The 12,965-nt window shown below is 49.9% G+C and overlaps 1 protein-coding gene across 2 annotated transcripts in view; it reads right to left on the reverse strand.

Moving 5' to 3' along the window:
* Nucleotides 1–12,965, reverse strand: part of SF3B1 (splicing factor 3b subunit 1) — a 493,451-nt gene that overhangs the window by 123,667 nt on the left and 356,819 nt on the right. For both annotated transcript variants that reach the window (XM_069615730.1, XM_069615731.1), the window contains one exon: nt 10,468–10,599. In XM_069615730.1, the coding sequence (XP_069471831.1) occupies nt 10,468–10,599 (132 nt within the window). The remainder of the gene's footprint in view (nt 1–10,467; nt 10,600–12,965) is intronic.

Genomic DNA, 12,965 nt, shown 5'->3' on the forward strand with positions numbered 1-12,965 from the left:
TCCCTTAGACTTTACAGTACCGCTGGTTAGAAGAAATGGTTCCAGCTAGCTTCTGTTCCTGTACAGTTCTGCAGATCCTGTTGTTCCTGAGCCTCAGTCATGGGGACAAGAGGGAGGCCACCTGGGGACTCCTGCTCTGCAACGGGAAGGTCAGCGGCAGCAGTGGGCAAACTTCGATTCAGTGGTTCTTCAGTGTTTCAGCTCCCTGCGTCTGACAGCAAATAGCAACACTGCGGTTCTCGGATAACACACTGGACCTTCCTCGCATCGGGGGTCCACCACTCTGTTGCGGTGGCTCAGGCGTGGTTCGTCCTGCTTCTGAGAAGTCCAGAGGATCTTCCTGGCACTCAGGTCTGACTTAAAAGCAACGCACACAATCTGATGTTCCTCCACCTGGCACTTCGGTTCCAGCAGCAACAGTGGAAGTACGGCCAGCTTAGAGAGGATGTCCAGACGGGCTTACTTTGGAGTGGATTGGTCCCACCAACTCAAAGGGAGAAGTCGTCCTTGCAGGACTTATCCAGTCAAGGCGAATTTGGAGTTTCAGCACCGCAGCAGGGCTTCACCGGGCAAACCAATCGTCCAGGAGTTGCAGGAGGCGTCTCTTCCAAGTTCTTCTTCGGATTCCTTAGTCCAGTGGTCAACTCCGAAGCCAAAAAGCCTCGCCTTTCAAGTAGGTTTGTCCCATTCATTCCAGCCTAGCTGTCAATCACACAGCAGGGTGCCTGTCCTTGCTGGACAGCCAGCCGGCCAATCACCTTTGGGTGCACTCCTGGAAACAAGGGGATTAAGCACACAGAGTTTCATGCACCTCCCTCACTTCCTGCCCCTGCCAGACATACTGGAGCCAGAGGCGGGCTTCGCTCGTGAATCCCGCCAAAGACAAAGCAAACTAAGTGACCAAACATGGTTTGGCGCGCAGAGTGATTCTCAAGAAGGACCTTTCCAAAAAGAAATGGCAAAAAAAGACTGGGGCCATTTTTACAAAATGGGCACCCATGGGTGCTTTACTGTAGGTGCGAACGCAGCCCGCTGTAAAAACAAACAATGGTAGTAAAAAGTAAACCACTGCCACCAGCCATTGATTGTAGAAACGGTAACAAAAATGTTACATCAGAAAATAGACAAAGGGGATACTAAGTAGCCACTCCAGCACCCTATGGTAAGATAGTGTGTGCTGGGTCTAGAAAGTTACAATTGTAAGTAATGTCAATTTCACTTCACTGCTCTTGGAAACAGTAGTTTATCCCATTAGGCAGAATTGCATGCCGTACCCCCTGGGACCACCACACACAATTAGGATTACTAGTGTAAGCAAGACAAATTTTTGGTATACGTCTGTACCACACAGTTTGTTGGTAGCGAGCTGAGCAGCCAGGCTTATCTCAAGAATGAATGTGAGCAGTACAAGTAGTTACACAAAGGAATTTCAATCACAGTGGTTCAAGTAGACACTTGTACTCAAGGTTTCTTGCTAAAACACTTATTTTATTTACACAATCATTTATAAAACATTTCACTGGAAGAAGACAACTTATTATAGACCAATACACTTCAATACAAAACTAAGTTTCTGAGACAGTTTGAACTCCACTGAAAAAGGAGCCAAATCCCCATCCCTTTCACCCCCGCGTGATGTGTCCCAACAGTTTGTATATCTGTACTGTAAATACTGTAATAACTTGTATGCATTCACTGTATGTAACCAAGCTTAAGTATTCTCATTACGGATGCGCCCGGCTACCCTAGGGTTTTGGAGCGCATTATCAAATAATAAACTAAACTAAATGGCATTACTTAGCAGTGAGCAAAAAGGACAAAAGTAAGTAGAACAGATTATCTATACTTTCTAGGCAGTGCAAATAGTTTCAGTTCACCAGAATAGTTCAATTCAAGTCAATAGGCCAGGCCAAAGTCAATGGTCTAGTGTTCTGGATATGAAAAAGCAGTTCTGGTATCAAACGGTAAAGTCTCTGCAAAAGTTCTCAGAAGTAGTTTAGACGAAAAAGAATCATTTGTGGGGTCACAAGCTGATTAGGCCTGCGAGTTGGGAAAGTTTCACAAACCTTCGCCGCAAGAGTGGCGTTCTCGCAGTCGGGTTGGCACAGTACCTGTGTAGGAAGAAGACAACTGTTTCTGAAGTCGTGGTTCCTGGCAGTTCCTGCAGATCTCGCTGTTCCTGAGCCACAGTTGTGGGGACAAGAGGGAGAACGCCGGGAGACTCCTGCACTGCACGGGATCGTTGAAGAAAGCAAACAAAATGGAGTCACTTCAGTTCCAGTAGCTGTAGATTCACGAACACGAACTGGTGTCCCTCTCCCTGGTTAAACCTAACCAGACTTCTGAATGGTATACAGGTGTTTTATGAGTTGATTGGTCCCACAACTCAAAGGATGAAGCCGTCCTTGAAGGAGCTTCTCTGTCGAATGGGGTTTGGCAATTCGGAACTGCAGCAGGGCTTCACCGGGCAAACCAATGGTCCAAGAGTTGCAGCAGCCGTCCTCTTCCAGCTCGTCTTTGGTTCTTTTGTTCCAGTGGACGACTGCCTTCCAGCCCACGAGTCTTTTAAACAATTTTCTCCCTTTCATTCCAGCCTAGCTGTCACACACCCAGTAGGGTGGCTGTCCTTGCCGGACAGTCAGTCAGCCAATCACGCCAAAGTGCATTTGGGTCTCCTAGGAGACTAAGCACAGGGAGTTTCGGGTGCCTCCCTCACTTCCTGCCCACCCCAGATACTCGAACGCCAAGGGCGGACTTCAGTCCTGAAGCCCGCCAAAGGCATAGAAACAAAAGGACCAAACCTAGTTTGGCACGCAGAGACAAACACTAGAAGGACCTTTCCCAAAAGGAATGGCGAAAATAGAAGACCGGGACCCGTTTAAACAAAGGGGTTTAAGGCGCCCTCTTGAAAAACATGGCTCCCGTGCTTTTCAGATACCGGTGTTCACGGTCGGGAAAAATCATGGTAGTTTGTTGTAAAACCACAGCCACCAGCCATTTCGATAGAAAATGGTAGCTTCGGACTACGACATGAGTATCTAGACACGGGATACTGGTAACACCTCCAGCACTCTAAAGGAAGATGGGGTGTGCTGGGTCGAGGAATTTAAAAAGACTAGTAAAGTCAGTTTAACCTTACATTCTCTGGGAATTGGTAGTTGATACCAGAGAAGGTATTTAAACCCTTGGGAAGTCTAAAAAGACATCCCTGTGTCACTGCACTGAGAGTGCTGTGTAACACATGAAAAGATGCCTATGGGGTTACCTTAAAACTCGATAATCAAACACCACGAGTAAAACCTACATCAAAATACATGAAAGAGTGGGAAAAGAGGCTCACACTTTCCAGGTTTACAAAAAAAAAAAAATCAGGTATTCAAAATCCAGCATGGTTGCTGGGGGGGGGGGGGTGGGGAGGTGTCTAAGGTGAAGGGAATTACCACATTTATGAGAATTCTTGGAAACAGTAGTTCACACAAGAAAAGGTGTTTAAAACCTTATGAGAAACCTAAAAGGATCTCTCCGACACTGCACTGAATGTGCTGTGTCACCATACAAAAAAGTAGATGCCTATGGAGTTTGTCAGACTCCAAAAACAGAGGAAACACATAATCCAAATGAGGTCACAACACATGAGTGTGAGTAAAAGGACTCACTCACTCCAGGGTTACAATTCAAAAGTCCTACAGTCCAGCAAAGAGCTGGGGGTCTCTAAGGTTGAAGGGAATTAGCACTGAAATTAGAATCCTCCCCAAGACACACCACTTATTCCACAATGGCTGCACACAGAGTAAGTATTCTTGATTGGGTCCTGGGTATGGAACCGTCCTTGCTAAGCTCTGATGATTAATGTGGTGTCCTAATTTGATTTTTCCGCTAAGTCACAGGATGAGGTTGAGGTGAAGGCCACACCTCCTTTGTTGGACGCATAGGGATTTATCCTGGATACCTTGCGTTTTATTTGATTTCTCAAAAAATTATAAATTACTCACCGTAGTGACTAATTTAGTCTTAGTCCAAAGTCCCCTTTCCTCCATACTGTATGGGCGTCCCTTCCAAGGGAGACGGAATCTTTTTCACCAAAAAAAAGTCTTCCCCTTTAAATTTAGATGTGCACGGGGGCGCAGCCCAGGGAGCATGCGCTGCCCCGACTCCACCCTCCGGCGCCACACCTCACTCCCCATTGAAGCGTCGACAATAGATTTACCATTGCCTAATGACACCAATATAATTAGGGGGGAGGTTGGTGGGATGTATAGAGGAAAGGTGACAATGGACTAAGAGTACGTTAGTCACTACGGTGAGTAACTTATAATTACTCTTACGTCCCGCCCCCCTTTCCTCTATACTGTATGGGCGATCACAACTGATTGTAACCGCAGGGTGGAGAGGAGACCCTCCTTAAGCAAATAGGTTCCTGAGAACTGCCTGTCCGAAAGCCGCATAAGGTCTAGAGCCGGCATCCAGACAGTAATGCTTGCAGAAAGCCGAGAGAAAGGCCCAAGTGGCCTCCCTGCTTATGACATGCGAAGGAACATGGCGCTGGAATGCGATGGCCGTTGCCTTGGCCCCGACTGCGTGGGCATGCATGTTGGCCAGGAGCGACTTGTGCTAGCACTCGTATACTTCCTTGATGGCAGAGACAATCCAGCGGGATATGGAGGCCTTAGAAATCTGATGGGCTGGCCTCGAGCCTCGGAAAATGACAGAGCTTCCGACTTGCGGAAGCCCTTGGTCCTGTCCAAGTATTATTTTAGGGCACGCCTGACATCCAGGCAGTGCAGCACTCTGTGCTTCGCCCTTGGGATCGGAAAAGAACGTAGGAAGGACTATTTCTTCGTTCAAGTGAAATGCAGATGGAACCTTGGCCAGAAATGCCGGGTGCGTCCGCATGTCTATCTTGTCCTTGTGAAAGGTGGCATATGGTTCAGAGGCGACCAGCGCCTGGATCTCGGTTACTCTGCGAGGCAAGACCGACTAGTAAGGCCGTCTTGATGGTGACCAGCCTAATGTCCACGGATGCCATTGGCTCGAATTGTTTGTGAGTCAGGGCGCCCAAGACTATGTTATGGTTCCACACAGAATGCGGTCTCTTAACGGGCGGGTAGAGCCTAGCAAGACCAGTCAGATGTTTGACGATGGGGTTGGAGGAGGAATAAATGCCTTCCTCCGAGTTCCTGTAAGCCCCAATGGCTGCAAGGTATATACGGCAGGTGTCCACCTGTACGCCTGAATGAGCGAGGTGCGCCAAAAAGGAGAGCACGTCATCCAAATTGCAGGCCAAGGGGTCAATTCCCTTGGAGTCTGCCCAGTGGCAGAATCTGGTCCATTTGCTTTTGTACTGGGCCCTAGTGGCTTTTCTCCTGGAGCCCTGTATGATCTCCAGATTGGCCTGCGAGAGGCTAAGGTGCCGAAGCGTTACCTGCTCAGGTACCGCGCTGTGAGGGCTAGTTTCCCTGGCGCGGGGTGGATGATTCTGCCCCCCTGCTGCGCCAGATGATGGGCTGGGTCCATCGGAAGGTGTATCGGGGGCACCTCCGAGAGGCTGGGTAGCTCCGAAAACCATGGCCTGGCCGGCCACCATGGAAGTGAAATGCGTTGCACAGGGAACCGGGGCCCTGACCCTGCCTGGATGAGAACTAGGGGCACTTTTTGTTGTGCCAGGTGGCAAAGAGATCCACCTGGGGATGAACCCACCTGTTGAAGATCTCCTGAATAACTAGGTTTTTAAGCTGCCACTTGTAATGGTCCGCTCCCAGCCTGCTGAGCCTGTCTGCCTCCAGGTTGCATTGCCCCGGGAGGTGGACTGCCGAGAGGTAAATATTGTTTTCCGGGGTGCATTCCCACATGCTGATCGCCAGCCTGCACAGAGGAGGGGGATCTGGTGCCTCCCTGCTTGTTGACTTAGTACATGCTGGTCGAGTTGTCTGTCTGGATGAGGACAACCTTTCCCTTGAGTAGTGGTAGGAATGCTCTGAGCGCTAGCCAGATGGCTAGCAGCTCCAAACAATTGATGTGGTATTCCTGCTCCTGTCGAGTCCAGGTGCCATGGACCGAGAGATCGTGCGGGGTGGCCCCCCCCAGCCCTCGAGCGAGTCATCTATGGTGATGGTGACTGCAGAGAGGGCAGCCGAAAGGGCTTGCCCATCCGTAAGTTGCAGTCCATGGACCACCATGTTAGGTCTGGGTGGAGAGGTGGAGGAAGGTTGATCATCTTGGATTGCGAGCCCCGCTCCCGATTCCATGAGGCCGCAAAGTGCAGCTGAATCCTTCTCATCCTTAGTCTCGTGTGCGGCACGGCTAACAGGACTGCTGCCAGTAGACCCAGGAGGTGTTGGTACCACCATGCCATGGTCACCTCCCTGCTGAGGAAATGGGCGGTGGCACTCTTGATGGCCGAGATTATGTCCTCCGACGGGAAGACCCTCTTGGAGCACCTGTCCCAAATGAGTCCCAATAACATCAGAGTCTGTGTAGGCTGCAGCTGTGGCTTCTTGAGGTTGAGCGAGAAGCCCAGATCGTGCAGTGTGTTCATAAGGGCGTGGGAAGAGTGGTGAACCGCTTCCGGAGATGTAGCCCTGACAAGCCAGTCGTGGTATGAGCAGATGTGGAGGCCCTGCGCTCTGAGGAGGGCCGCCGCAGCGTTCATGAGTCTGGTAAAGACCCTGGAGGCCGGGCTGAGGCCAAATGGAAGGACTTTGTATTGGAAATGATAGCCCATGATCCTGAACGGTAGGAAAGAACGATGGGGCTGAAAAATCGGGACATGTAGGTACGCGTCCTTCAGGTCCAGGGAGCACATCCAGTCTTCCTTGTCCAATGTCTCCGCTATAAAAGCTGGCGTAACCATCTGGAATATTTGCAGGGGTAGGGAGAGGTGGAGGGTGTAAAGGTCCAGCACAACTCTCAGGTCCACCTGGATCATCTTCTGAATGGCAAAAATCCTGGAGTATAAGCCGAAGCCTCGCTGGGAGGATGGGACTTCCTCCACTGCCTGGCTCTCTACGAGCGACTAGATCTCCACCAAAAGAGTTGCTGTCCCAACCTGTGGGAGTGGAGGAGGGAGGAGAGGCTGGGATAGGAAGGTGATACCCCATGGATACTACAGAAAGGATCCAGGGGTCTGCGAAATTTTGGCACCAGAATTGTGCATGGAGAGCAAGCCTGCCCCCTCCCCCTGGGAGACACGTGGACCCGAAGGGGCGTGTCATGCCTTCTTTCCCTCGAAGGCAGACGCTGACGAGGGGGACTGGAAAAAGTCCTTACTCCGCCCCCTCCCCCCCACCCGACCCGACCCCCCTTTTTGTTGTTTGTGCCGGTTCTGAGACGGCAAGCAGTTCGGTTGCCTGGATCTGCGTTCCTGGAAGCCAAGTAACCCAACCCTCCATATGTACGACCCCTTTCAGAGCGCTGCTGGGAATGGGTATACGACTTGGGCGTGGTCTTTGTAAGAATGGATAAAGACTTTGCTGTTTGTGAGCTGTTCTTGTCCAGCTCTTCGTCCGTAGAGGAGTGGAAGAGGACCCCCCCACCCCCTCGAACGGTAGATCTAGAACACGCTCCTGGACATCCGGGTTGAATTTTGTTGCCTGGAGGCAGGCTGTTCTCATGTCCATGGCAATGCAGATGGCACAGCCTGAGGTATCCATGAGGTCATGCGCCACGAGCTTGGCATCCGCTAACCCCGCCTTAAAGCATGACTACCATTGGGTGGGGCGTTCCCGGGAGGAAGTCCGCAATTTCCCGCCATAACCGTTGGTTGGCGGCAGCCAGCATGGCATCTGCGTTGGCCTGACGCAGGTGCAATGAGGCATTAGAGTAGATCTTCTTGCCGTACGTCTCCAAGATTATCTCCTTGCCTAGTAGCGCCACAGAGGAGGAGGCCAAGGATTGGAGTATAGTGATGCTGCATCGATCACAGAGGAGTGTGGCTGAGGATGGGTCGAGGGCAAGAGTGCATCCACCTCCATCTGCCTGTACTTGGCGTCCAGGCATCGATTGACAAGCTGGACCGAGTGGGGCTTGAGCCATCCCTTCTTGGCCAGGGAGACTACATCGGTTTGCAGTGGAATCCCTGTGTTGGCAGAGGGGTGTCTCGTGAGGACTTCAGCCAGAACCCCCTCGGACGGCTGTTCAACCTCGGGTTGAGGGAGGCCCAGGTACTCCGCCAGGCAAGCCAGATGTTCAGGGATGGCCCTGGCTGAGGATGGTGTGTCTGGATCCTCTTCCTCGCCGTCCGTATCCTGCGGATATGGAGGATCTTGTGGAGGAGGAGTAGATGGTGCCGGAGGCTGGGGTACAAGGACCGCAGCCGGAGGGTGAGGAGACGGCAGAGGTTGCAGAGTTGGCTGTGGAGCCAGAGGAGGCTGCTGCACCAGGGCCTGGGGGCCCGATGGAGGAGTCTGTGGTGCCTATAGTATGGCGGGGAGGATTTCCCCGACTGAGTCTTTGATGATAACCCCCATCTGAGGAGACCTCATGAGGCTGAGAAACGTCTCGAAGAGCACCTCCTCACTGGCCAAAGAGGTGGCAGGGGGTAGACAGGGTAGTGGGGGGGCTGCTGGGGCCGCTGGAAACCCTGTCCATATGGACGCAAAGGAAAGTTGCCCTGCGCAAATGAAGGGTAGACTGTAGGCCACGTACCTGGTTGAAGCCAATCCCACCTTGGGACTCGTTCTTTGCCGAATTCGTAGAATGGCGTTGGACGGGTGCCCCTGTCTGGCGCGGTGGCCATTTTGTCAAGCTGCCTGCCACGTGTCTGCGACGTGTTGCACGGCCCGCTGACCCCGGCCTCGTCCAAGACTCTTGAGTGTGGATCACAAGGCCTACCCTGCTCCTCGGCCCGGTAGACGTGACACCTTCGACCCGGGGGTCGATCGAGGGGGCACCTAAACGCAGCTCTGATGTATTGCCAGTATTAGGGCGTAGCCCCTCGGCCATTGTGCCGGTAAAAGGGCATAGCCCCTCGGGTGTAGACTCGGTACAAGAACCTTCCGGTCCCTCAACACTGCACCTGGGAGGATCAGAGGATCCCTCGACCCGAAGGCCGATAGCTGTAGCAGCCTCGGTGCAAGTGCCGGTAGAAGGACCTGGGGCTGGTCCCTCCCGTGCGGCAGATTCCTTGGGAAGGAGTCTCTATTGGGGGGTGCGTGGAAAATATCGGCCCTACCTTGGGCCTGGTGCAATGCTTCACGAAGTTCTTGAGAATCTCTGGAGGCGGCCTCTGGAAGAGCTCCCTCCACCTGGCTAGTCTGTTCTTCAGCGCCTTTGAGGACAGCGAGTGTCACACCGAACATGATTGCCAACCGTGGTCTGGGCCAAGGCAAGGTAGGCAGAGGGCGTGGGGGTATGAAGTTGGGAAGAGCCCGTTGCAGGATGGACACCTGCTGAACCATGTAGAAGTCGACATGTGTCGGGGAGGAGTGACACATGAGGGCCGAGTAGCTGAATGATAGAGAAGTCAAAAAAGGACAAAGTAGTATCCGGGCGTGGAATTATATGGCCGAAGCCAAACCCAAGAGCACTGGTGAATTCGGCCCGTTCCCATCAACGCGGAACAGGGGACTGAGGTGTGGCACTGGAGGGCAGCGTAAGGGCAGCGCATGTTCCCAGGGCAGCACCCCCGCGCACCCCTGAATTTAAAGGGGAAGAAGGTTTTTTTTCTGTTGAAAAGGGTTCCCTCTCCCGACCCTTGGAAGGGACTCCCATACAGTATGGAGGAAAGGGGATGGGACGTGGATTTGCCACACTTGTTCCGACCGTGTGGGTATTTATCAAGACGCACGGACCGAGACGCACATATGCGTCCAGATTGATAATTATTAAGGGCATACTTGAAGCCCGGCCGTCATCCATTGGACTGACTGCTCATCACCCCTCTTCCCCACTTGGGGCATCTATTCCATACCACCTGCCTTGATAAAGACCCACGCGGTCGAAACACGCGGCGGCTGACCAGAATTGGAACTATGAGTCCACATGAAACCATTGATAACTAATAATTGCATGAAAGACAGACTTTATTTTTAAAGTGTGGCAAATCCACTTTTTTGAGAAATCAAATAAAACACAAGGTATCCAGGATAAACCCCTAATCACATACAGAGTGTACTCAAGCACGTTTTACATTACTCTCTCCACTGACCTGGATTGCGGTCACGGAGGGCGCTCAACCCACATCGCTTTGGAATCATACCAATGGTAAAACGCGCTATACAAATGCTCAACAACATAGCTAACAAAGCACAGTAACAAAATGAGACTGCAGTATCAAAAATGAAATTTTGCCCTAACGAGGCAGTCTACCCTGCAAAGTAGTGAACTCTAAATGAGAATTTATATATAGACTTTTTACAGCCGGTTCCTATACAAGATATTTAAGCCCGATGAAGGCTGTTTTGCACAACCTTCTAAGCAATTTGGACAGAATTGAGGGAAAGAACAAAGAAAATGCTAAAGCATACATACCCAATAGCTTTTGCAATATAACCAAAAGTGTTGACTGTGGCTCTTCTAATTGCTTTCTTGTGTGCCTTCAGCAATTCCAGCAGTTCAAAACAAATCCTCATCCATTCTCTTGCAGAAACATATTCAGCACCCCTATGCAAGAAAATAAAGAAAGCAGTTAAAACTGAATTAATAAAAACTTCAAATCGCAAGTGGGTTATTCTGTGCTGGGGTAATTAGACCTCTTGAGGCCTTTAGTATTTCTACAATGAGGCACTGGAATCTTTTGAGGAAAGACCTGCTGACATGGATAACTATTGTAAAGATTGATTTAAAAAAAAATAATAATTCAACCCTGCCCGGTAGATTTTGGGAGGCCATCCCATTATGGCGTTAGGTACGGTTTTCTACCGTCCGATTGGTATTGGACTCTACAAGAACTATACCTTGGCTTTAGGTCCCCAACTTCTAATACAGACCCATATTACCAAAGGTTGGTAGAGTGGCAGAGCAGCCAGGCTCCTCTTAGGAGGGGGAATGTGAGCTACAAATAAGTACAAAGAAACCAGAAAATACATAGATCCAAAGAAAAATATACTTGCCGTGATATTAAAAAATTTAATTTATATATACACAAGGCATATTGTATCAACTAGCAACATCAAACAAATTTAGGATAGTAAGGAGGAATAAAGCAGGTGAGTAAATTGTTATTTACTTCTCTTATCCACACAGTCCGCTCAGAATTAAATGCAGTATTCAAGTAAAGTTCAAGAATGCAAAGGGCAACTATCACAGTCAATAGGAACGCGACAGTTCTGATGCCATTCTTCTAAGCACAATTAACAAGTTAGTTGGTCTTGGTAAAAATTCAGGTGCTAGGAGAAGACTTCCTGGATGGACATAGGCTTTTAAGCCTGGGCGCCTGAAAATGGGTGAACACCCAAACAGTAAAAATAGGGCTCCCAAAGTAATGGAGTGACAAACTGCTTCAGGTAAGTTTTCATTAAGCCACACAGTACCTTGAGAGTGAAGATGATGCAGTTGGACACCTTCTGGATGCACAGCTGCAAAACAGATCTTAGTCCTTGGTTGTGGGGACGAAAGGGCGGACCCTGGACGGGCTCCTGCAGTAGTCGAGAGTGACTCACCAGCATAGAATTTTTCTTACTCCCATGTCGGTTTGTGGTTTTGGCATCTTTTTCTCAACACCAGTAGCTAACCATCACTGCCTGTTAGGTAAGATTTTCATATCAACGATAAATCTCCCTGAACTGTGTCAACCCCATAAGAACATGTTACTTACCAACTGTAATGTTCTTTCGATTGGACGTTCCTCCCACGTATTCCTCATCTTTGATATATTTGTATCTTCTGCACTGCTGCTTTGGAAAAATGTTTTTCCCACCAGGGGGCACTGTGCTCGAAGTTTTAGTGTCAATGTCCCTCGAGGGCTGCCGTCGAGCGTCATCTGCAGTATAAAGCGATCGAGCTTCACCCAGTTGGCTTCAGTTCTGTTTTTTCGATATACCCAGCTGAGTTGTTGACCAGGTGTTCTTTTGACCTCAAGCTCTCACGGAATTCAGAGTGCAATTGACGTAAACTGTACAGCGGGGTAGGCTGGGAGGGTCGATGGAGTACGTGGGAGGAACATCCAATCGAAAGAACGTTACAGTTGGTAAGTAACTTGTTCTTCGAATGGATTGTGTCCTCCCATGTATTCATCTTAGATAAGACTCCCAAAGCAGTATACATTTTGAGGAGGGAGTACCAGATAACATTAATCATTGACCACATGAAGAATGGCCTTGTCAAATAGGCCTCCTTGTGATGAGGTGGTATCTAGAGAATAGTTTCACAAAAAAGTGTGCATAGACAACCAGGTGGCCGCTGCACAAATATCTTGCACCGGGACACCCCTCTAGAGAGCAGTCGAAGTTGCCATGCCCCTAGTTGAGTGAGCCCTTAGCCCATCTGGAGGCTCTTTTCCAGTTTATCTGCAGCATTTGGTAATTGCCAAAATTATCCACCTGGATAATGTCTGTTTCGTTACTGCTAAGCCCAATTTATGTCCAGTATATCCAACGAAAAGTTGATCACTTTGCCAAAATATTGCCAATCTAGTGATATAAAAACTGAGCGCCCTTTTGAGCTCCAGTCTGTGTAGTCTCTCTTCCTCCGTTACTTGCATGAGGAGGATATAAAGAAGGCAGAGTGATTTTTTGCGACAGGTGAAATTTTAGGCAAAACGAGGGTTTGACTCTAAGAATAACCTTGTCCTTATGAAAGATGGTGTGAGGATGCTTACAAGAGAGCCTGCAACTCACTCACCCTATGGGCTGATGTAATTGCCACTAGAAGGATTGTCTTTAAAGTAAGGCGCCTTAGCGGACAAGAGTGCAAGGGCTCAAAATGAATGCATGTTAATGGATATTTGTACTGCACACCATCACCACTGGAGTGGTCCCCTGGCGCTCTGGTGACTCTGGAGAAAAAAAAAGGGAAAGGGGGGCAGGGAG

This window comes from Ambystoma mexicanum, chromosome 9, assembly GCF_040938575.1.
Source record: "Ambystoma mexicanum isolate Mex_15411 chromosome 9, UKY_AmexF1_1, whole genome shotgun sequence".
NCBI lineage: Eukaryota > Metazoa > Chordata > Amphibia > Caudata > Ambystomatidae > Ambystoma > Ambystoma mexicanum.